At 38.4% G+C, this 27,027-nt stretch overlaps 1 protein-coding gene across 1 annotated transcript in view; it reads right to left on the reverse strand.

Annotated features, from left to right (window-relative positions):
• The window catches only part of SLIT3 (slit guidance ligand 3), a 633,135-nt gene that overhangs the window by 221,200 nt on the left and 384,908 nt on the right, over positions 1-27,027 (reverse strand). The window contains exons 8-10 of the mRNA XM_054977013.1: positions 25,961-26,124; positions 17,863-18,004; positions 1,027-1,098 (exon numbers count right to left, since the gene is read on the reverse strand). Coding sequence (XP_054832988.1) covers positions 1,027-1,098; positions 17,863-18,004; positions 25,961-26,124 — 378 coding nt within the window. The remainder of the gene's footprint in view (positions 1-1,026; positions 1,099-17,862; positions 18,005-25,960; positions 26,125-27,027) is intronic.

Consider the following 27,027-nt stretch of genomic DNA (forward strand, 5'->3'; position numbering starts at 1 on the left):
ACTGGAAGAAGCTTCTTTGACTATGTTCTACATTATATATATATACATATATATATACACATATATACATATATATACATATATACACATATATATACATATATACATATATATACATATATATACATATATATATTAGCACCGTGATTTCTGGAATCTTCTACATGTTCAGCAACTACATGCTTCCAAACAAAATGAAACATCAGGAGACCAGCTAATAAAGTTCTCAAACTTTTCTCTTGGTAGCTTTCAGAATATAAACACAACCATGTTTTGCTTTCTTTTACTATTGACATAAATGCAGAATAATTATACTGAAGTTGCTGAGCATTTCCCAGAACATATTAAAAAGGAACCACTATATTTACTTAGTAATTAAAGCTATTTTCTGTCAACGATAATAAACATACCATTACCACATTTGGAAAATTACTCTTATGAAAGCAGTCTCTCCTGCCAGTTGGTTGAAATTAAGTTATCATTAAGCAGGAACAGATACCTTAGGCCTTTTCCTCAAGAAGTTTCATATTAAGGAAAAGTAGCGAATATAGTAACTTTACAGGATATAAGACAATTTAGATGTTATTAATGGCATAATGTTTGTGTAGACACACTGGCCTAAATACTACAACAAACGTAAAAAACATTATCTGATAATCCACCGGGATCTCACCATGTACACTAGAATCAACTTTATTCTGTTAGACATAAATATATTAGCTCAGTTCAGAAGTGCATGTTCCATATGGAGCACAGGAGGTTTTATTTTTTCCTTTCAGAAACTCTACCCAGGGACTTGGAAAAACATTTTGGGGGTCTGGCAGAGGAGATGCAGAAGTTACTACACTAGAGTAATTGCCAGTGTTCAAGAGCCACCTACATGAATGTGCTTTTCGACCCATAGGACTCTTGAGCTCTTTCCATAATTAGCAGGATAAAGCCCTATGCACTTCTGTGGGCCTCATTGGATCACAGCTATCAATGATAACATTTTTTAAAAATATATTAAGCACTTAACACACTTACATTCTTTTAAGTTTCTTATACTGAGAGAAAGCTCCAGGGGGGATGCTTCTGATAGAGTTCTGTTCCAAGCGGCTACAAAGAGAATGTGAAACATTAACACCAGGTTTGAAAAGTAAGAGGAATAATCTTTATTATTGACATTAAAATTTATCAAGTGCCCTTTCCAACTAAAAGCCCACTCAAAGCAACACACAACAAGAAATATATTGTTACAATGCCATTTTAAAACCCCATCAAAATCCTAATCAATAGAAAAAAGCAGAGAAGTCATCAGGTTTTTTTTAAATATCTGCAGGCTAAAATCTGAGGGGAAGGAACTGCCTCTGGGTGAACAGAAGTGCACTGTTCTTCATTACCAATAAAAAGTTGCTAAAATATGCAAGACAAAAAAAGATAAGACATATCCAGGATGGCTCTAGGATTGTATCAAAAGTAAGAAAGTTCCTTAATGTATACAACAACCTGTTATAAACTACCTGGAAGGGGTCAGGCACAGTAAACAGTACATCAGGATTCTGACGAGATGCCTTTGGAGGCACTTTCCAGCCCTACAATTCTGTGATTTGTTTTATTCTGCTAAGGAACAGCTCCTTTTCCCTTTGGGAGCTTTATTTTTAAGGCTTCAACAACTGTTCGGGTCAAAGGACAAGAGCAATTTCCTTCAAGCTCTCTAATAAAACAGTGAAGCCTGAAGAGAGTGTGGAGCAGCCTGATGGAGTCAAAGATATTTTTCTGAACATAATGTGGCACTAGAAACAAGTCCCTATATGCTGAAGCTTTGATTTTTATTTTTGCAAAGAACTTGGCTGATCAGACCTGACACTCAACAAAAAAACTGAAAATCGGAGGGTGCAGGGAGATGCACTTAAAGGTGACAAATGTAAAGAACAGGCTCCTGGAATCCTGACCTAATCAATCTCAAGGTTCAGCAGGTTTTGCCACCAATGCAACTGCCACACGTACAATTCACAGACATGGTGTGAAAACATGAAGGATGTGGGTTAAAAAGAGTATCTACTACTGATTTTTGAAAGCCATATCTCAATACTGGGAGCAACATAACTATTTGTCTTGAAGATAAGTTAAAAGTCATATTAATTTAGGTTACAAATATTAGTTCGAATGAATCTGCACTGATAATTGTTTACTATCAAAGTAACAGAGTTCACAAATGAAAATCATGTTCTATTCCAGTTATGCACTGTGATATGCTCTGTGTGTCAGAATTCATCCATATTGCATTAGGCAACCATGAAGAAAATCATAGTTCAGAAAAGGACTACAAGGTTCTGAACCAGACTGCGCTACTATGGTTTATCTATTCATTCATTTCGTTATTTTTTGCATTTATACCCCACTTTCTCCCCAGTGCAGATCCAAAAAGGATTATTTGCCTCTAATCCATTTTATCCTCAAAACAGCCCTGCGAGGTAGGTTAGACTGAGACTGTATGACTTGCCCAAAGTCACCCAGCACGCCTTCAAAGCAGAGTAGGGAACCTGTGTCCCCAATCCTACACCACACTGGCTTTGAGTGTAGAATACCAAAGTATTTAGTGAAGAACAATATTTTGTACCAGAAGAGGATTAGAGATTCTGAAGTTTAAGTATGCATGAATTAAAAACATAATCACTCGCTGTAAAACCATGCTGTTCTGAGTGACTACAAGAAATGTGGCATCACCTCAGCTTGAGACTCCAATGAAATTAACGTAGAACAGCATCCTCTCTCTTTTAAGCAGTGGACATCAGGTATAATTCAAATATGCAGTCAACACAAATCTTCACTCAGGATTTGCTTGAGTTAATAGACCATTACAGGAAGATTAAGTAATAATCCACAAATGGTGGTGGACAACCAGAACTACAGGTCAGAGTGTTTTCTGGATGATGAAATATTTCTAGTTTCACAATGACTCTATTGACCTAGGCTTACCATTGGTACCCTATGATTTGGAAAAATATATATACAGGATTTTTAGGTGAGATTTTATATCTATGGTATCCAATTCCCAACTAGTTATTCCTAGCTCAAGACTTCTGGCTCTCACCATGTTTGCTGAAGGCCCAGCACTGACTGCACTTTTGTAACATTTGTTATCACTGCAAAATCAAAAATTTTCAGTAGAACTCACATATGTAGCTTCAAGTCACCAAATGTTAGTAAGTAATAAGAAATCACGTACTGAACATATGAACTGGATCAGGGAAGGAACTCTAGAACCATTCCTCTGAGTATGAGGCTCAAAGATATGGTAGGATATATCACAGTCCCACTATCTCACTCACTTAGACCTGACTAGCCCATTTTAGTTCCCCAGAACTTGTGCTACCTACTGGCATCTCCTCCATGTATCATCTTATCAGAGGAACAAGGAATAATTGATTTCACATCCATAATGTGATAGGAAATCTTTAAAATCAAAGAGTGAGATTGTAACAGAAAGGAAAATTAGGAAGACAAGTGAGTCTGATTGATGCTGTTGTATTCATCAAATAACAAATGACTTCTTGACAAGCTATCATGACTTCCAATAAGCTGTAATTCAGTCTTTAAATTTAAATGTTTGTTAATTGATTAATGGAAGACAGAAAATCAATTAATAGTCATACGGTTGTAAAATTGTATAGCTTATTGGCACCTTGAGGATGTAAGAATAATAAACCATTTTCTGCTTTTATCACAGCCTAAATATTTCATGACAAAAGAATTCTGTATTTACAGTACATTAGGTAGTTAAACTGTGTATTGTAAAACTGTTGCATGCTATTTTGTCAGATAAAGTACATATTATCTTGAGTATCAAATTAATTTTTTCATACATTTTAATTAGCATTGTTGTAACTTTTCTTGTTATTTCCACCATGACTAAACTAAACTTAAACAGCTTTGATAGCTTTCACTTCAGATATTTTTAAAAGGATTATGATGAACTATATATAGTAGGTATCCTGCGCACATTCCGTGATACAATACCATCATAACCAGAGCTAAAATTCTATTGAAGTCAATGGACTCAGAACAGTGTAACTCACTGTTAGCCTACCTTTATAGTATTGTAGACTAAAATGTGGGCTTCCATTCCCAAGTAGGGCTGGCTGGGCAGGATACTACAGGTCCCATGTTCCCATTTTCCAGCTGAATGGCAGCACAGAACACCAGAAGCGGGCTAAAGTTAAGCTTTAAGGTTTGGTAGTTTCAGGATCAGCACAGCCATTAGAAGATTCCCACAAACATGACAGTAGACATTGAATAGGTAAGTGGATGTGGTGACAGAGAAAGGGACATAATATATTTGATCCAGTCTACAAAGTCAGGATTAGGCCCACTGTTCATGCTGTTGTAGCGCTACGAGTAACACTAACTCATTGACTGCCTCTCTGGACAGATCACAGTATCCATCTTCTCTTCTCCCCAGTCTTTGAAAGAGATGAATTTGTCTGATGGAGCAACCAATCATTGCACAGCATCATGAGAATGTAAACATGAGCAAGATAATAGAATTTGCCATATTCAGTTGAAAATAGTGGGAAAGTCAGTGGAAGGATTTGATAAAGTAGATCTGTACTGTTCTTCCCACTTCATGAACTAAATGCATCAGATGTTATGGTGAAATAGCAATGAGGGGTAATCATTCTCTGCTAGGGTCTTGTAGCTGCAGAGAAAGCAGGAAGGAGGCCATTTGTTTGCTAGGCTCTCCCAACTCTTCACCAGGATTTTCACAGCAAACAGCAGGCTGCTTGGGTGAGGTGAAGGTGCTGCTCCACTAAAGTTTGAAGTTGTATCACTCTTTCTCCACATCCACAGAACCATGTGTATACAAGTGCACTATGGAAATTTGGAGAAAAAGAAGACTGCAGAAAAACAATGTTCTGCACAAATATCCAAGAAGGGAGGGCAGATAGATAATACTCTCCTTTTAGTCTCCTCACATGTGTTATACCTCATGATTCCAAACAGGACTCCTCCCCAGGAAAACAGGGTCGCACTTGCTAGATAGGCGGAAATAGGGGGAAAACTGCACCTGCTAGATACAACTTAAAGATAGAGAGACCTCTGTAAGCATAAAAAGAGGCAGCTCTTATTTCTGTATTGCCCATAAACTTACTACTGCCTAGAATATGGAAGGCTCAATGTATTACTGATTCCTCTCACAATGGTGTAGGCATGTGTGATGGACTCAGCTTCAGAGGCTGAGATGTTCAGTCCTTGAGCATATGATTGGCATGTTTCCTCCCCCCCCCCCCACCCATGGGGCTAGCCTGGAATGGCAGTTGGGGATGGAATGTTGGGGAAGCTGTCAGAGTTGGAGGGTAAACAAGAGAGTGGAAGGAAGTTGGAGTCTGGCTTTAGAACAGAGAGGGTCAGCCAGAGAATCCTCTGTGAGAGGAAATAAAGTTTATGAAACACTTTTAGTCCTAGGACTAAAGTGGGGAAAACCAGCACTAACTCCTACTTAGACTCAAGAGATCTGGGAATTATAGACGGCCAAAGAAGTGGGTAGAGAGGAGTCTACCCTTCAGTGCCAGGAACAGGGTTATAGCTCATAACTATAACGCCTGCCCAGTATCTAGGAAGGGTTTGTCTCAGTGGAGCATCCTAAGGTCTAGAGAGGATGGAAAGTCGTGCTGTGTTTGAGTATATAAAGTGTAACATCTGCGAAGCAGTGTCAACCTCTGAAAGAAGCCAGCAATCTAGTGTTAAACTAAGTGTTTTGTGCCTCACACCAGTGAAGTTGCTGTATAAAAACTTTTCTGTACTTAAGTTCAAACACCTGCCTACCTGCCTTTTGACTTTGACCTTCTGTAAATAAACCTTCTGTTACCTTTTGAACCGCCCTAAACCTTGTGTGCCAGTTTTTGCTAAAGGGAAGCGCAAACCCCTGATCTTTTCCCTACTAAGACTTGGCTGGGTAACCATTTTTAATAATCCTTAAGGGTGGGACAAGAAGTTGAAGCTTAACATCAAACACGATACCAGAGGCTTCCCAGCCCAGTATACAGCTTCATAGGCTTAAAGAGGAGAAGTTTTACCTCAGGGTAGGGGAAGGTCAGCCTAGGACATTAGCAGTGGAGGATCACCAAACGCGGCATCAGCTGGCGCCCAGTGGGTGGCTAATGGGAAGTCTGCTCCTTCCTCTGTTTCATGGTATCACTAGTGTTTGGTTTCATGCCTACACCATTGTGAGAGGAATCAGGAATACATTGAGCCTTCCATATTCCAGGCAGTAGTAAGATTATGGGCAATACAGAAATAAGAGCTGTCTCTTTTTATGTCCGAATAGCACACCCACAACAATTGTTCCCACCGCTAAACAACAACATCTTACTGTACAGTAATATTTTGTGAAGTAATTCTGAAAAATTTCTGTCAGAAATGGCCACTAGATGGAAGAATAAAGAGGCACAGGGAGATACTCAGACACCGGAAGTGGTTAGAGAAGAGAATCCTAGTCAGGAGTTGGAAATAATGAGAATGAAGGTTGAACTAGCAAGAATAGAGGCAGAAAAAGAAAAAGCCAGAGTAGAGGCAGAAAAAGAAAAAGCCAGAATAGAGGCAGAGAAAGAAAAAGCCAGAGTAGAGGCAGAAAAGGAACAACAATTAGCCAAAATTCAGGCAGAAGAGAGAATGGCTGAGAGACAGAGAGAGGCTGAAATGGCAGAGAGAGAGGCTGACACAGAACATGAGAAAGGATGCAAGAATTACAGATGCACGCAGAACTACCAATTCCACATAGAAGTGAGGGAATCTCCTCAGTAGAGCAAAAGAAATTTCCCCGTTATCAGAAGGGAGATGACGTGGAAGCATTTTTATTTAGTTTTGAAAGAACATGCAAAGATTTACAAATTCCTGATGATGCTAGAATGCTGTATTTGCGCCCACAGATCTATGGAAGGCTAAGTGAAATCTATGCAGAGATGAGGGATGAGGAAACCTCAGATTACCAGCTATTAAAGAAAGGGTCAGAATTTGTTCTGGCCTGACAGCAGAGCAAAGCAGAAGGGCTTTTAGAGAGATCAGGAGGAAACCAGGAGAGACGTATTCCCAACTGGGATGTCAGTAAGACAGAGCTCTCCATAGATGGACTGAAGGGAGCAAAATGAACACTTTCCAGGAATTGAAGAACTTGATGGGGCTAGAGCAGTTTTACAGGCAAGTCCCTTCCCAATTAAGATGGTTCCTGAAAGATAAGAAGCTCCAGACAGTGGAAGAGGCTGCCACTGTGCTAGATGAAATTGAAGGGGACATGGGAGGAGATGTACTACAACCCCCCATTAAAAAGAATAAAGTCTGGGCCCCTCAAGGAAAAGCTGAGCCACTAAAAACCAACCCAGCGAGGCAGGACACTCCAACCACATTCAGGAGGGGAGTGATTACTTGTTATCACTATCAGGAAGAAGGACACATAAAATCCAGGTGTCCTCAGCTAGATAAGGGAAAAACCTACCACAGCCAAACTAAAACTGTTAACATCTTTAAGAGGGCAGGGGAGACTGCTGAAAAGCTTTCAGAGCCACATCTAGAGACTGCCCCAACAGAACAGCCTGCAAGGGTAATGCAAGAATGGAAAGCCCAAAATGATTTAAATAAGGATTATTTGGAAGCTGTGAATGAGGAAAAGATAATAGGATTGAGAGATACAGGATCTCAGATCACATTAATTAAACCAGAATTGGTGAAACAGGAACAGTATTTGCCTGGGCAAACATGCAGCATCAAGACTGTCTGTGCTGTTCACAGAAGTGTAGTCCTAGATTAATTCAAGAGGTATAGTTTTTCATTTATTCTTTATTGTTTTAAACATTTTTACTCCTGCTTATCCATGCAGGTATCTTTGAGATTATTTAGGAAAAAAAGATTAACAGTAAAAAAGAAAACAATAAACACCACAAAATAAATGCAAAAAATCCAAAGAGCAACTAGGGAAAAGTAACTGATAAAAACTATTAAAATAGTATTGAATTGAAATTTAAAGAAACTATGTTTACTAATCTCCCCAAAGCAGTACCAGTAGGTCCAGCTGTAAAAAGTACAAATTAAAACCTCCTAAAACCAGCAGTGCCTTAAAAGCGGGGCAGACTGTTAAAACTTCAAAGGTGGAGACTGAGCAGAGAAATGCATTCAAGCACTTTGGAAACCAAAAACTTTTGTTAATGGAATGGGCAGGAAAACCTGGTGAGCAAAAAAAAAAAAAATCATTTCTGCCCACTTGTAAATTTGTTGTAAATTTGAAGCCCAGCAATACTTGGTGCCACTATTAAAAAGGGTCCTTTCTCTAATGCACATTCAGCATGGTTCAATCAGTGGGGGCAGACAGGGCTAAGCTCCTCAAGATGATCCCAATTATATTACAGTGTCATAAGGTCTGGTTTATCTGTGACAGTCATAGCTGGCTCACGGAAACAGTCTACCTGTGCATAACATTTGGGAAGTCATGGTGAGATAAAATACAGGAAGCAACAAGCTTGATGCCCCACAACTTCCTAACAAGCCAATCACTAACTGAAATACTTTAAATAATCATTTCTTCTGGCTCTATGCTCTCTGAAAAAAACTCAGAATTATTCAGATGCCTTACCATGGGCAGACTGCTAAATTATTTCTTTGATACTTTTGTCTACCCAAGTAACTTTCTGTCAACAGTCATGGGTTCTCTTTATTGGACAAACTGGGGATGAGTTCAAAGAAAGTAAAGAATGGCAGGGCTGAGGTAGCAGCTGTCCAATACCGGTATTGGATGCATTCAGTTCAAAGTGACTACTTCTTTACACTGCTATCCATGCCAAAACTTTCTGCATCTGGCTCAGAGACTACATCTTCAGACTACATCTAACATAGATAAATCTATACATGCCTGTGAGCCAGATACTTCCAGAACAGAAGGGAGGGCGAAACCTACACAAATGGCCGTCAAGTACAAAAAAAGCCCTCTTAAAAGCAATTCACAGGTAATTTACGCTGATTAAAGTTGAATGCACACTGAGATTTAGAGTGGCAAATACATTCTACCATGAGAAGAATGTATTTCTACACACAATGATAATGATTAATGAGAATAGGAAGCTGGGGAGTCATTTTAAAGAAAGAGACGATTATCATTATGACTAAGGCACTTCACTGTGTGTTGTCTTGATTTCTCAGACAGATTATTTCCCTCCTCCTAATAATCTCTTCAGGCCTTTTTAGTGTACACGGTCCTTTTTAATCCTTGTTTTACACCTATAGATCTGCAGGCTAAGCTCATATCTACAAATGCAGGATTTTAATAGGTGTTTAACTTTTCTGATTAATTTAACTGCAAGTAATTCATTGGCAACCTGTCTTAACTGCATGCACAGTAGTTTATACCGCCAAACTAATCACTTTTACAGGCTATGTTAGGCTCTTTTAATATCATGAGCATGAGATATCTCAATCTTACTACCTCATCATGCAACTGACAGTAAAAAGATGATGCTGAGGATAGGGTACTGAAAAAAAAATACTAACATGTCCAAAGAATAGATTTTTATGCAGCAACTTTTGTGGAGGTATTCAAAAGATTAAACAAATAAACCAAAGTATATTGAACAAATAATATAATAGCTCACAGTGAAGAGATGCTGGATGGTATAATGCATTGGTGAGTTTGGATATGGAAATTTAGATGCTGTCAGGATCCAAAAAACTGGAATTTCATGCTACTATGCACTACTTCTGCAGATACCACCCTGCAGCAGGACTAAATCAACAACTGCCCATACACACTTTCTCCATGGTAGTCCCCACCTTGTGGAATGGCCTACCTGAGGAGCTTAGGAAAGCTTTCACTCTCCTCACTTTCTGCAAACTATGCAAGAATGAATTATTCAAGAAGGGTTTCTACTCAGATTACAGGGCTGTGTCATAAGAAATAGCTCAAAGAGATACCTTGGTAAGAGACAGGGACTATAGATTAGGCTATTGAGTTCTGTCTGCTGATGTAGGTACACTCCTACTGGGCATTGGTAAAGACATCATGTAAATTACTTACACTTGATTTCATCTATGTGTTTAGCTTTCTACTAGTTTTCAAATTTGCGGCTACCATACCCTAATGTATCTGTTTTCACTGAATGTCCTAACTTGATCCTATTGCATTTTTGCTCTATGAATGTTCTAGCTATTGGTTATATTGTATTCACCTGCAGTATGTAATCTGCCTTGGATCTCAGTGAGAAAGGCAGATGATAAATAAGCAATAATAGCAACAACAACATCATAATCATTCGGCATCTAACTAAAATTGAGGAGGTGAATCATTATGAGAGCACAGCAATAGTGCAATCAATATCCAGTGATGTGTGATTCCAGCCTCCGACACCCCAGTGTTCATGCAGCATGGCAACTCATTATCTTTCAGCCAAATCTGTTGTGAGGATAAAATGCTGTGCTAAATGTCTTGGGGTAAGGGTGTGATATGAATGTAATACATATTGATAATAAATATAAATGAAATAAATAATAATCAGTAATACAATACTTAAATAATAACAAAGATGATGTTATAGCACAAGCTGTTTAATAATTTTGCATATGCATATGTTTACTGAATATTACCACTCTCATAGTTCATAAAAAATCCCCCCTCTTCCAGCAATAGTGGGAGCTGCACAGCTACTCTGAACTGGCTCTATGACATTATAACGATGTGGCATTGTGAATCATAACGCAACCCCCTATTGGCTGAGAATACTTTACCAAAACAAACAGGACAAAAAAGTGCCTTTGAAACAATAGATTATAGAAACAAACAGCCATGCTCAGTTGGGAAAAGATTAAAAACAAAATGAGTACAGATGGAACATGATTTTTCATATCCATTCAGGCAACAATGTTTCCCTCTGACCGTTCTGAACAGCCCTACTCAATATAGTCTCTGTAACAATAATTTAGTATGTAGTGGGAAAATGCTATTGATACAGACTTTGGTTTCCTCCCTCTTTATTCTACTCAGTGCTATTGTTGTTGTTGTTGTTGTTATTTATTAGACTTTTAGTCCACTCTTCCCACAAGCGAGCTCACAGCAGAGGACAACATAATAGTATACACAGAATTAAAAACAATGGTACCAGTTACAATAATATTAAACATCAATGCAGCGCAAACAGCGCTAATGATAAACACCTAAATCTTTAATGCACCAAATATCCCTCTAATTATACTAGATAATCCTTTACAAACTGACATTCCAGCTGTCTTTTCTATGGGTAAATTCACATGAACAACTTTGACAAGAAGAAATTACAAGATGAAATGTTACCATCACTGTTCATTAGTTGTTCCTACGAACATGTGCCTATACACTATCAGAGGAACCCAACCACAAACAGAGCATTTTTAATAGTCATATCTAATATAGCTGAAAGTTAATTTCATTGCTATCATGCCTTCATATAGAAAGGCCCGTTTCCACAATTCTGTCCCATGTGTGCAATATGTAGTCTTAATGGTGAGATCAAAAAATAACACTGGCCATACCTGACTGGTAAAAGTTCTACAGGCTGGAATTGAAATGTTGAGTAACAAAGGTAAAAATAAACCCCTCGATCTAATACCAGAGTCTTCCTCTCAGCAACGAGTAACTTTACAGGTATATGCATTTTTCTATGTAGAACAATATTTCTTAAGGAAAATCATCAAATTCAGTGCTTAATTTGAGGCAAGCCTTTGACCTGTATTTTGGAAACTAAGGCCTGATTCTGGAAACAGTATCTTCCATGTCATACATTTGTTGGTATTTTTTCTTCTTCATTGCATATGCATGTTGATTAATAAAGAATCAAGTGAAATGTGTTCTGATGGTTACTAGAGCAAGAATCTTAAAGGGGATTAAAGGGAATTATGGAGAAAAAGAGTATGGTAAAAGGCCTCATATGCAAAGGCTGTGTATTTTGGAATCCCACTTGCCTGGGGTTCATAATAGGATGTGAAGTTGTTTGGCTTCTCAAAAATGGTTGGTCACTGTAGAAAATGGTTATACTTTGCCTAGGGCACTAGAAACTTTGGGCTGAACTGGGTCACTGGACCAAATAAATTTGGATTTGTGAGTCATCATATACAAAAGGTTGGGAAGCACTACTCCAAACTTTGACTCTATATTTATGCTTTATTTCAAAGTATTCTGCTTCACTAAGGACCCAAAAATTCCTCTTTTTTGAAGTGAGATCTTAGAAATCGTGTAATATTACAGTTTGACATGGAAACTTGGTACTTTAATGTGTAGCACTATACTTCCATGAAGGATGTGTTACATGTCTGTGCCAAATGGGTTTAACATTTCATGCAACTGAAAAAAGTGGGCTCTGGATCATGAAAGGTGATGCAACAATAAATATGGTAGTCCTTAAGATGTCACAAGACTCTTGGTTGCTTTGGCAACGGCAAACTAACATGGGTACCATTACAGAATACATCAATGGTGTTACCCAAAGGGAAAGTCTCTTGATGAGTTGGGGGGAATTAGCAGCAAGGAGAAGGCAGCGAGAGGGGGTAACTCTACCAATGTATACAAGGATTGTCCCAGCTAGAAAATTCCTTTCAATAACCAAACAGATATTTCAACCAAAAAGGGGATTTTTATTGAAAATAACAAAGATTAACAGCACACAAAACACACACACAACATGCATTCAGAGCTAATTAGAAAGCAGGAATGAAAGTTGGATAGAGTTTGAGGGATTGGGTTAGATTTACCATCCAGACGTCCGGGAGAGAGGAAGAATGTTGAGCAGCCTGCACTTCAAAGCAGAGGGGTGGATGCTGGATCCAAAGCATGCACACAGCTAATGGCAGAGGGGCAGTCTATTTAATACCATGGATCCTACTCAGGGGCAAGATTGCATCTTCTAACAAAGTCTTGAGTGGGTGTTCTCAGGGTGGAAAAAAGAACTGAGAAGTTATATCCGGGGTGAGACAAAGAGCAGTCCGAAGAGGGACAATAAGCCAGTAAACTGCCCCCAGAGTGTGACAATGAACTGGGAAGGTTTCATTAGGTTTTCCCCAGTGGATCTAAAGTTATCAAGTTATGACTGACGACCTGTGAGGTGGAGGCGTGAGGCTATCAGCTCTCTGAATCGCCTAAGAATAGGAAAGTGGTTAAGGGGAGACTGATAAGAAGGGTTGTGTTGATTAATTCAGAAATTCCAGGAAGGCCCTATTGCATCAGGATCCTTAGCATGCCTCTGGGGCATGGGAGGAGGTGAGCTGGTCTTGCTTGTCATCCCCATGTTTGCATGTTCCATCTCCTGGCCAGGATCTGCCTTCCATGTTTTTTGCAGGCTTGGGCAGCAGCTTCTATGTTTTCTGCCTGCCTGGGGAGTAGTTTTAGTGCTTGAAGCACATCCAGAGAAGGGACTTATGGCAGAAGGGACATAATGATAAGCCTTCTAATATTATGGAGGCAAGTCTGACCACCAACAATGGAACATTTCTAGTACATGAACAAGATCCCTTAAAAAAAAAGACCCCAAGGAAAGATTTTGCAGCCCTGACCATGGGTACTACAACGGTTTGAACATTCAGTATCTTAATAAATGAATCAAAAGGAATTAAAAGGGACTTTGTCTCACTATGCTGTGTTCACTTTCTATATCTCCTATTTTATGTAAATGTTTTGTCTCTAGGAGACATAGGTACATGCCAGTGGATCTTATAACAACAACAACAACATTTGATTTATATACTGCCCTTCAGGAAGAACTTAATGCCCACTCAGAGCAGTTTACAAAGTGTCTTATTATTATCCTCACAACAATCACCCTGTGAGGTGGGTGGGACTGAGAGAGTTCTGAAAGAGCTGTGACTGACCCAAGGTCACCCAGCTGACTTCAAGCGGAAGAGTGGGGAAGCAAACACAGTTTTCCAGATTAGAGTCCTGCTGCTCTTAACCACTACACCAAACTATTAAATAGTACTGCACTCAACACATCTTAACTTAGTCCAAACCAATTTTTCTATCACTAAGTTTAGCTCCTGGTATCCAACTTCCTGTTAAAAATAATATTTCACTATAATGAATAACACTATATGGTCTTGTCATCTAATTTACAGAAAACGGAGATTTAGGCACAGTTTTTACTTCCTTTCCTTTTATGAAGTACATATTTATTATAAATACCTTTCTTGGAAAACTACACTTATTGAGGTAGCTTGGCATAAGAGACTGGTGATGGGATTTGATTAAGCATTTCACCTTTAAGTAACTAGCTCACCTGTGGCTTAGATAAACAAGGGATGACATCCATGACTGGTTAGCAAAGCCATTCTGAATGGGCAAGTCAATTTTTTGCATTTTTATCTGCCTGATTTTTTGGGTATTACATGGTTCTTATAAATATGTCCTCGGATGTATCGAGGGATATTTCCCTTGCTAGTAGTGGTATGATCTGAAAATTTCAAAAACTAGGAAAGAATCAATTGATGAATATGCATCTTGGAGAAAAACGCCCACTACATTACACTCAGACCAAGAGAATGGTTATAATTTCCTGTTTAGTTCATTTTATGCCAGCCAATTAAGAAATAGCTATATAGTAAGGAAGCCTCCAAGCATCAAGATAAAGAACTATGATAAAGTAATACGCAGCCATTTCCATCTCCCATATAACACAAAAAATCAGAAATGCAAACTGCTATTTGCTTGGGGCAGGCATCAATTGCCTGAGGGAAAATAACAGTATCCTCCCTTCTCAGCTACCACAGTATTACAATAGAGGGCTTTTCTCATCTCTTAGGCTACAAAAAGTATAAGGTGTAACTGGACAGCTCCTAGTTCTCCACTAAGTTCAGCAGAAGAGTTGTACAACAAATACAGAATGACATAGACTATACAGCTGATTTTATCCCACAAAATACTATAGAGATGCCATTACTCCTATTTGGAAGGCCCACAGCTCTTTGCTACATTTGGCAGATCTATATACAGACAGGAATAATACCTGAAATGCCATCATCTCAAACCTATGAAATATTTAAAGTCAGCAATTATACAGTGTTTAAATTCATGTTTAGAAGATTTGGGCTAGAAAAAAAATCTGCCACCTTACTTTGATAAACATATTATATTAATTTATATATTTACATACTCTTTCAATTACTTTCCAAATCTAGGAATGCTGATGAAATTAACTAGAAGGGTGGGGTTGGCTGTACTATGGATGTACAATGTTTGGGAAAATTATTATCCTCCCTAAGTAGGTAATAATTTTGAAGAGGAAAAAATTAGGAATTTTATGGTCAGAACAAATATGGGTTTGTTCTGAATTTAGAAGATCACAATGTCTTAGTGTCTACCAAAATTACTGCCAGAAGCCCTTCTGCAAGAAATTGGGAAGAGTAATCATACTGCTTGCTGTGGCATTAACAGAATAAGGTTTTTTCGTATTTTACCTGAAGTAATACTGATACCAAAGAGATTCTTCATTAATACAGCATTAAAATAAAAATGTTCCAGGATTAGCTTTCAGTGAACTATAAGTAATAAACGCAGGAGCCCATTTCAGACTATACTGTATAGATTCCTTCTTCCAAAATTATCCAACCTGTAGGACTAGAGCAATGAAAAAAAATATTGTGATTTAAAGATCTGTTTGTGTTCTAGAAATTTGTAAAGTTGCATTTCCTATACAGGCAAGAAGTATACACACCATTATGAAAATGCAGCACTGAAAACAGTATTCAGCTGTCAAGACTTACAAGGTTTTCAGAAAATCTTCAGCCAGCCTTGCCACTTGTTAAGTATATTATCCTTATAGGCTAATATATCTATCTGCTATGATTTTCAATTGCTGTGGCTTTAATTTAGTTAATGATACTTTTCCTATTTTAATGAATTTTGTTATAATATTTTAATACACTGAAAACCATTTTTAACACTAGAAAAAGCAGGGCATAATTAAACAAATTAATTTTAAACAAATAATATTTTGGGACAGTAAAAAGAAGATGGCAGATTCCTAATTATATTATTGTAATCACTTATCTCCCCTCATCTTTTAAAAAGCCTACTTTTTATTATAGATATTATATTAAGTATTATTATTATTTCTAAGGATGACAGTTAATAATAAATACATTGTCTATCTCTCACAATCAACGTAACTCATAAAAAGAAAAGTTCTTGGACTTGATCTTGAAATCTATTGGCATTCTGGAATCATAAAGAGTCAGGGTAATGAATCACCTAAAGAACTGGATATAAACAGAAGCAAAAGATCTTGGGTTCTCTTCCTGGAAATTATACACTAAAGTTCAGAGACAGATAAAACTGGAAGTTGTATTACAGAGTGATTCAGCTCAATAATATTTGTGTCACAACAAAACTCAACTCGAGAGCCTCAGCCTTCCACGATGTAGAATTGGCTGCAAGAGCAACACATGACCCAACATTTGCTGCTCTCCAAGGAACAAGCCAAAGCAACTGAATTTTATTTCACACTCATTGGTACTATTTCATACTAAAGCCTGAACAAAAGCAAAAGAATGGCAGATACTGGAAACAGATGAAAACTAGTCATAACAAGGAAGCACTAAAATCATATATGTGAATCATGATATTGATACAAATATTTTTAAAAGCCAAAATCTTACTGTATTAGACACAGATATTACAATCGTTTCAGAAATGACAAGTTAATGTGGTACAGGCATTATCCCACCAGCAAAGCAATACAGACATTATAGTTTCTGACAAAATTATCCCTACTTTGGAACTGTCATAGCTAACAAGTAATTTTGGTGACACTATGATCTTGCCCATTAAAGAAGAAATCAAAACTATAATCAGCAGGGCCAATTATTATTCAATATTTTCCTTCAGCACTAATTTTTCACTCAGGCACAAGCTTGTGAGTGATTTTTTAAAAAATGTTATGCCATTTGAGTAAAATGGTACAAGAGTTTAAAGGATACATGGGATTAAATAAACAAATAAAAATGAAAAGCTGGAATTGTAATTTGAAATGCACTGCTTCAGTGTAAATATTTAGCAAAGAAAAATAAAAAAATGCTTTTAAATTCCCAAATTATAAGCCTGAGCAGTTTATAATTATTTGGGTCACATCACTGTAACTCTACCATGTATAAAACAGTATAACAATATGATCTTGTTCTCTCACTAATTGTCACTAATTTGGTTTAGATCAAAAAATTTACTAGGGCCTAAGCATCCTAAGCATCCTGTAGAATGACCTGCCTGAGGAAGTCAGAAGAGCCCCCATTCCCCTGGCTTTCCGTAAACGATGCAAAACCAAACTATTCAAAAAGGCTTTTTACTCAAATGGGAGGGCTGCATTGTAGGGATGGGGTCTCAGGTGCTTCACTAACAAGTTGGGGATCATAGACTTCATCACCATTTTTGCGTCATATCTGTTGCTTTAAATATGTACTCCTATGTACAACCGTCGCTCCATGCTGTCTAATGTTAGTCCTAGAATTGATTATGTTTTGCTTCAGCATCTCTACTATTTCTTGGATCCTTGCTAATGCTATGTCTTTAAACTTGTATATGTTTACCTCATGATATTGTATTGAAATGTACTTACTTGATACTGATTGTATTAACCATACTGTGTAATCCGCCTTGAGTCTCAGTGAGAAAGGCAGACTATAAATGACGTAAATAAATAAATATTGAAAAAAACACAACTATTGTGTTTAAGGATATTTTTATAACGATGGATAAATTTTGCAATAAGCCATTGGTAAATAAGCATTATTCCGCAATGGGGTGTTCAAAGTTCAAGGATGATGTTGTACACAAGATGGCCATCTTTGGCTGAAATACAGCTCTACAGAGCACAGAACGTTAATACTTACATTTCAACAATACTTTCTGGAAGGTTGGCTGGAATTTCAGTTAAACCCTTTCCTCGACAATCCACAATATTGTTGCTGCAAGTACAAGTAGATGGGCAACTGATGGAATTGGCATTGCAAGAAGGAGGTTCAGCGTGAGAACCTGAGAAAGTGAGGGACTCAATATCAGTAAAATAATCAGTACCATCATCTAAACTGGCATTACTATAAAATTTGGTTGCCAGTTCATACACTTGCTATATAATTAATACTAATAAAAGTGTCTTTACTTATAATTCACTGAGTTTTGTGACTAAAACACATCAAAAATGTGTGTGTGTGTGTCAGAGAGAGAGAGACAGAAATAGAGAAATCTGAATGGAACAGTAATTTTAAAATGTAATATTAAATTTCCTAAACCTATTTCAAACACTTAAAACAAATATATGCAGAAATAAGAAACAGCAAACCACCTGAAGCTTTATTAAACATAAACTTACCTAGGTCCAAATGTAATGTTTACAAATATTCATTAAGGGCCCAAATGTTGTCCCTCAAAATATGTAATACATCAAACTACCAATTTACACATGAATTTTCATCATTTAATAGAAACACTAATCAGCCACTGACCATAACTGAATGTACATTATATACACATTAGATACACATATACTGCTTGACAGAAGACTATGTGCTAAACATTAAACATTTAAACAGTTTAAAACATTAACAGTACAAATTCAAGTTGAAAGAAAGAATCTCAATATTTAAGCTAAATTTTTCTCAAATTTCCTCTTCAACAGATACCTAGATACAAATAGATCCAGGAAGTCTATTTGTAGGTGACAGCAAAAACAGAGTAAACCTATTCTTATTGCTCTCATGACTGTAAGGAACTGCCAATAACCTCTGCATATGTATCTTCATGGAGACAAATAGTTAGATTATATCTCTGCCAAGTAAAGAGCAGTTAGATTAAACGTTTAGATGCAAATCACAAACTCAGGACTCAGTCCTAGGGAACAACAACTACTGCACAAGCAGCCTAAAAGGAACAACAGGACACCTCTTGTAATCACCTATAGCGGTCAATTGAAGATAAGGCAGCACATTATATCAGGCCTAAATTCTGCTCTGGAGAATCATGCTACTCTAAGAGGCAGTAAACAACGGCGGCATAAAGACAAACTCCTAATTTAAAGCAGCTTGTAACATGCAATAAGAATATCATGGTGGAATCTCATCAAGGCACAATGGAACAAAGTGCCAATGATGTCCCTTAATCAACATCAGCAATATAGTGAAAGGGCCTAATGTCACTATCCACCACATCTGGAATATTTATACATGTGATTCAACTAATGTTGTTGTAATGTTTTGCATATAATTAAGTTTGAGTACTTTATTTCTGTTTGCTAATTTGGTATTTTTAAAGTCATTGCTGTGAGTTTGAATGTAGGAAAGGAGGAGGAGGACTGCATGGGTTTTTCAGTCACTCTTTGTACACCTAAGAGAGATGTTATTCTAATTAAGTCAGGTAAACTGCATGTAACCGAACTGTCTGTGTGTTTCCTTAAAGAAAGTATTTATTCTGCCAAGTTCAATGAAACTGTGTTCCTGAGAGAGTCTGTGTGTTCCCCAGAGAAAGGATCCTGGCTAAATCCGGCAAGCTGTGTGCCTGCCTGAGAACCTAATTCTGCCTAAGTCAGGCAAACTGCAGGCGCACCTGGGGTAGTCTGCGTATATCTGAGAGATTAATCTAAAAAGCCCAAAGTGCTATTGGAAACACATACAATACTTTGTGCATGTCCAAATTAATTTGCTGTATTTTGACCATTATTTACCACCCACCCAATACCTTAATTACAGATTAACCAAAAACAATTAGAAAATAAAAGCACACCTATTACCAGGTATAGATCCATATAGAACAGCAGGATTTGAGTCTTGTGGCACCTGAAGAAGGGAGCTCTGCCTTCTGAAAACTCATACCCTGAAAATCTTGTTAGTCTCTAAAGTACCACTGGACTCAAATTCTGCTGTTCTATTGCAGACCATGTAGACCCTGGGCCTTGTTGTCCCACTTTTCCCAAGCGTACATAGTAATATATAAGATGTTTAATTACATCTCAAATGATTTTAATCAGGAATTATACCGTTACGTAGGAGTGACTGGGAATTTTTTACACAATTCCTAGATATTTGACAGCCTGAAATCATACCTCTGTATCCATAATTCAGGAGATGGCAGCATCATCACTTCAAGATATCTTTCTCCCCCGAAGAATTATAGCAGCACTAGGCATTCTGTCAGCAAAATTTGTGAATAATGGTTGAACTATTCCATTGCACTGTCTTGTACTCTCTGTCCACATTCCCATGATTTAAAAAAAATGGTAGAATGTTCCTTGTGTTCATGGAAGTTCATTGTTTTTAACAATACTGGTTGTGAATCAATAACATGGCATCTTTGTTTGGGAGCAATGTCATATACACTAGAGTTTCCACTTCAGCTGTAGGAATGTGGAATTCCTAAACTGTTTTTAAAACTCAGGGAGTTTTAAAAGTGTAGGGGCTTGGCTGAAGGCTAAGCAGAAAACAACTCAAGCACTGGTGCACGTGTGGACTTAATGATCTAAATGATCTTAGATCCTATGGTGTAGTGTGATGGTGTGGATCTAATGGTCTTCTGACTCTGAATTACAGACATAATGTTTAAATCCAGTAGTTCCAGATTTGATGTGTGTGAGTGTGTGTGAGAGAGAGAAAGAGAGAGAGACTGGGCTTCATAAACTACATGAAAGCACCCAGACAAGGACTCACTCAAGGCCACCTTTGAGGTCTGCATGGGGGTGAGGGGACATGGCATCACCATCTTCTCAGGGGCCCAGTAGCTTCTTGGTGTCTCAGTAGGACTGCGACTTGACCACAGGTTCAAATCACCAGCCAGCCACTCCCAGATGGCAGGGGGATCAACGCAGAGGTTTGCACCTATATGAATCCCACAGCCTGTCATCTCACAGTTTCCCTCTTCAGCAGGCAGGCTGAAGGGGTGAGGGGGTCATCAGACAGCAGATGGGCCAGCCAATGCTTGGATCCATGCCCTATGCTGCACCAAGGCTCCATAAGTTGCGGACCAATAAGTTTGTGGCCTTCTTTTAATCCAACAAGTTGTACTTGTGCCTTTGTGCCACCTGCGCTTGCCCCCTTACCTTCAATGCTGGACCCACAAAAGAATACAAGAACTGCATTTCTGCATGAGACCAAGAGTCTATCTAGTCAAGCCCACTATCTCCACATTTACAAAGTGAGAACATGGCCTTGGGAAGCTCGAAACCAGTCATTAAAGACACATTATGTGTCTTTATACGTCAATATTTGGTAACCAGAAGAATATTGGCTTGATATGAAATTCAATTTTTGGCTACTGTGTCTAACAAACAATAATGAATCAAACTTGAATGAAATGGTGGCTTTTCATTAGATTTACTGCTAATTTGAGTTGTGTTGTTTACTGTTTTTATCCTTCTGGTCAGTGTTTATTGTTGTTATTTAATTATGGTTTTAAACCTTTGCTGCAAATTTTCTATCATTTGGAGCCACCTTGAAGACTCTTTATGATAAGCAGGATATAAATGTCTCACTAAAACATATATATCTGATATTATCCAATAAGAATAAATTTGAATGCCTGCAAAAAAGTACATTCTAACATTCAGTAAGGAATACAATTGTAGAAGTGTAGGTAGGGTTTTATCTTAGTCTTCTTGTCATTCAACCAACAAAAAGTCTTTGTGTAATTATATTAACATACTACTTTCTAGAAAGGGACACATACTTTCCATAAATGATTATGGCCAAATTGCAAGATTGACACTGCTTCTGTTCTGCTAAGCTCTCACTACTACAGGAGGTAAAAGTTTAGAAAAAACAGTTTAAAAACCTTCTAATCTCTGGCATTATAAACACGAAACCTGTCAGGATAACTCTTGCTGTTAATCCCTTTGTCACACAGGAAAAGGCAAAAAAGGGAATCACATCTTTCCTCTGGATCACAAACAGTAATTATTAAACTGTGGGTTAAGGGCTTGCCGACAAAACTGCCATCTCTTTCCTTTCTACTGATTTTTTAGGTGATGTATAAATAAATTCTAAAATAAGCAGTAGGACTGCAAACTTAACTTATTGCACTAGGACATTAATTCACTGATGCGGCAGATGGGGCAAAATTTAATACGAAAAGTTAAAATACTTTTTAAAGCTATTTTGGTCCAGGTCCGAGGAAATTTCAATAAAATATAAAACTGTTAATGAGTGTGGTAACTTGATTTTCCTTACTGAGGGGTACTGCTGATGATGTGGACAAAATATTTTATTTCTTTCTACAAAATTAAAAACACTGAATGATGTTTACAGATGGTTGTTGGGGGTTTTCCGGGCTGTATTGCCGTGGTCTTGGCATTGTAGTTCCTGATGTTTCGCCAGCAGCTGTGGCTGGCATCTTCAGAGGTGTAGCACCAAAAGACAGAGATCTCTCAGTGTCCTGAGAGATCTCTGTCTTTTGGTGCTACACCTCTGAAGATGCCAGCCACAGCTGCTGGCGAAACGTCACGAACTACAATGCCAAGACCACGGCAATACAGCCCGGAAAACCCCCAACAACCATCGTTCTCCGGCCGTGAAAGCCTTCGACAATACATCGATGTTTACAGAGTTAGAAGTTCCTCTCAAGAACCATTTTGATCAACAAAATCATTAATTCACAGCTGGAGCAATTTCAGAGCATAATGCTGCTGTGTTTATATAGATACCCTGACAGAAAATGTTATTTAGCACAAAATGAAAGGAAAGTATTTTTATTTATAGGGCACCTTTCCAATGCACTACTGTGAGTTCAAGTAAATATACAATACAAGCTGACAGGAATCTAAATCTGTAAAGAAGTACAGTACTAATTAGCCAGGGATCCCTCAGTATTAAACCAACATTAACCTTTTTGAGCCTTACTCAAAAAGAATGTTCAAAACTATGCTCAAATTCACACTATGGTTAGAAAAGGCCACCATTCTGTTCTGTTATGTATCTTTCTAGCCTGTTTTAGAAGTTCAGTGAGTCATATTACATCTAAAAAATGACAGTGATCTCATGTGCAAGAACAAAAGTGTATTAATCAGTCAGAAATTAGGAGATATAAAAGATTCCTCCATCTTGTCATAGGCCTTGTCTCCAGAACTCCTCCTAATGAGTACAGAGGTTGTTCTGGCTTCAGGCTTGCCAGTCTGCTGGTCTTCTCAAGAGCCAGGTGTTACCCAACAGATGATCACCAGTCAGGATCTGGAGTACAAGTACAGCCTCTAGTGTTGCCAACACTAGGTTGTGAAATTCCCAGAGGTTCTGGGGGTGGAACCTGAGGAGGGCAAGGTTTGGGGAGGGGAAAGACCTCATCGGAGTACAATGCCATGGAGACCAACCTCAAAAGCAGACACTTTCTCCAGAGGGACTAGACTCTGTTGTCTGGGTTCATTGTACTTCCAGGAGATCTTCAGGCCCCACCCGGAAGTCAGGTACCCTAAGCACAGGCAAAGTCTGGAGTGGATCTAGCAACCAAAGGCTGTGACCTTATGAACAGGTTGATCTAGCAAGGTTATCATTCCAGCCAAAGTAGGGATGGTAAGCTGGGAGGTATTTGGCTTCAGCTGTATTGCTAGCAGGCAGGGCTTTTTTTCAGGGGGAACATGGGGGAATGGAGTTCTGGAACCTCTTGAAAATGGTCGTATGGGTGGTGGCCCCGCCCCCGATCTCCAGACAGAGGGGAGCTTAGATTGCTCAGCACGGAGGGCAATCTAAACTCCCCTCTGTCTGGAGATCAGGAGGCGGGGCCACCACCCATGTGACCATTTTCTCTGAGGGCAACCCACTGAGTTCCACCACCTCTTTTCCCAGAAAAAAGCCCTGCTTGCAGGTGTTGGAGTCCCTGCCTAGGTCCTGCAAGGAACCACCCTCAGTGGCTGCTGTACCTCTACCATGGGGTTGCATGCAGCCTGGGTGGCACTTTGCCTCCTCTGTGCCATTTTAGCTCAGGCCTTTTCCTGCTGGCATTCCTATGGACAGGAAAAGGGTCCTGAGGAGCTACAGGCTCATTTGAGGTTTGAAGCTGGCCCTTGAAAGCTCATCAGCATTAGAGCCTCTGAAAGCTCTAATGCTGATGAGCCGTTGTCTACAAATGCCTCCACAGTGTTGGGCCCTTCCCTCTGATCCTCCTCAATCACTAGCCTTGGCTCCTTGGGCTCATCTCCTGGGGATTCCAAGTAAGAGTCACTGAGTGGGTCAGAGGGGATCATGACACAGACCTTAGGATTCTTGACTTATCTCTCATTTCAGGGCCAACATCTTTCTAATATATCTCCTACTGGCTACTCCTGCAGACACACAAATTCTCTGTTGTACCAAAATTGATTTTGTATTACAAATCTTTGGATGTTCTCTGTTGTACTCATTGAAATACATTGAGCAATCTCATCTCTCTTTCACACATGTCTTTATGTTTAGAGGAAGCTACAGAATTGAATCTGCCAAGAAGTGAGAGGATGTTTTTCCTCCTAAATATATCTGTTGACGATCCTGATACCATTTAACAAGACACCTGTCTGGCTTCCCAGTCTTCCTCTAGAAGAAAAGGCTTAATTTTCTTAATGGATACTGCTCTGCTGGAAGGCAAATATTCAACTGTCCAAGCATAATAAACTCTATGTTAAATTTAGGCCTTGGGTGCCTAAATTTGTTTTCAAGGCAATTCAGAAATTTAGAAATAAACGAATGACTAAATAATACAAGAATTGATGTATTGTCGAAGGCTTTCACGGCCGGAGAACGATGGTGGTTGTGGGTTTTCCGGGCTGTACTGCCGTGGTCTTGGCATTGTAGTTCCTGACGTTTCGCCAGCAGCTACACCTTTGAAGATGCCAGCCACAGCTGCTGGCGAAACGTCAAGAACTACAATGCCAAGACCATGGCAATACAGCCTGGAAAACCCACAACCACCATCAATACAAGAATTCTACAAGAACTCTGATATTAGAAGCCTGTGCTGTTATGGCTTGATTTTGAAGTCCTCAACAGGAAGCAGATCATCTCATTCCAAACGAGCTGAAGGGTTCAAAAAGGAGTTCTGATATTAACAATGCAGTTACTCTGGCCTAAGTCATTAATTTCCCAGCACTGTAAGTATGCAAGGAGGAAGATTTCTTGCACTGCATAGTTTTTCTCATGGACTGAAAAATACCTCCGTATGAGGGGACAGACTTGGACATGCATCCAAGCACAGTTTGTATATGTACCATGTATCCTTCAGTTTACCTGTGCAACCTTGGAGAAATCATATGCTTTACTCATAAGGTATGTTACCTGTCAAGTCTGATAAGATGCAGTATGATTACTAAACATTTCAAATAATGTTTTATTGTGGAGGAAATAACTTATCCAGAACTAACATAGTAAAAAACAGCTACTGTAGACTGAAAATAACTATATAACAATCTGAAAAGATATTTATTTCCAACAACGTTTATTCAATTTCTCCTATAGGCATTGTATGTAAAGTAAAAACTAAAAAAGTTGCGTCATTTTAAAGAAAATTACATCTCCCAAAATTTCATATCATAGCTGAGGAAGCAATGCAGAACCTTCTTGACTCAATCAGTGAACATATACCCAACCAAGCTCATTGTGCATTAAATTAAACTGCAATGTTTCACATACACTTACTAATTCACTCAATTTGTATGCTAGTCAGATATAGAGCTCACAAGGTTTTCCCCTGAGAAATGGCATCACATTATTTGTTAATTACTCTTTCACATTAATATGATCTGAGACACCAATTGAAAAAAGACAATTTAAGTACAGAATCGTTAACACAGCCCAGCAGTTCAGAAAAGACTCTGAACAAATCATAGAAATATTATTACACTGTTTAGCTTGGTCATGATTGAATTGGAACTGTCAAGGAGAGACATTTAAATAGGACCAACATTAGAATAGTTTATTCAGTTTTTACCGTGAACATCAGGATAAAATGACAGAACAAAATAAAACAATAAACCTACGGTAATATTACCTGTGCAGACATATTCTTTTTTCTGAACATCAGCAACATTAAATCCCCTCAGGTGAACAGGTGCCATGCAGAATGTAAACTGTCCAACTGATCGCCTCTGACGCAGCCAATCAGAAAGCCAAGCCAGATGGCAGTCACAGTATAAGTAATTAGAATGAAGCCGTCTGCAATGTATAGAAAGAAACTCATATCAGAGCTACAATCTTTCCAAACAGGAACCTAATGAAACAACCTAATTCATCTTTAATCAAATGTACCACCCTACAATCTACATTAATTTTAATGGGCCTACTGCATTACAGTGATTGTCATATAGTAGAACAGTTTGTGTATTGAACTACAACAAGGCTTCATGATAAACATAGATGCATTGATACATTGTTGTTGAAATCGGAATTCAACAACAACAGATTAGTGCCTCACCCAGAGCAGTGAACAAGTTAGTGTTATTTTTATCCCCACAATGTAGCTGGGGAGCTGGGGCTGAGAGGAGTGGCTTACCCAAGGTCACCTACTGAGCTCATGGCAGTAGTGGGATTCAAACCAGTACAGTGCTGATTTGCAGTCAAACCACTTAATCACTGTGCTACAACAGCTCAGGGAACAATTTGGAAATCTTTTCCAAATTCTCCCTTTTATAAACTTTCAGGGATTCATTAATGAATTCATTTTTACCCCATCTTTCCTCCAGAGTGACCTATGTGGTTGTCCATTTTTCCCCTTAAAACAACCCTTTGAGGCATCTGCAGTATCAGAGGTTAGGTTAAAATAAAATGATTGAGCAAAAGTCACCCAGTGGGTTTCATAGTGAGTGGAAAGTTTCATCTCTGACTTTCAGGTTCTAATTTATTGCTGTAACCTCTATACCACACTGTCATTAGTACATTGATTTCTCTTCCCTCCTTTCTTTCCTTTAACTTACTGTCCACTGCTCTGGATGTTCTGTATTCTGAACCATTTTCATTCTTAATCATACCATTTAAATTTTTTCTTTTAGTTATTTGATATTCATTTCTTTTCACATACTTTATTTTTAATTTTTGTCCTGCTTTTCTCCCTAACTGAGA

This window comes from Eublepharis macularius, chromosome 4 (assembly GCF_028583425.1).
Source record: "Eublepharis macularius isolate TG4126 chromosome 4, MPM_Emac_v1.0, whole genome shotgun sequence".
NCBI classification, from domain to species: Eukaryota; Metazoa; Chordata; class Lepidosauria; order Squamata; family Eublepharidae; genus Eublepharis; species Eublepharis macularius.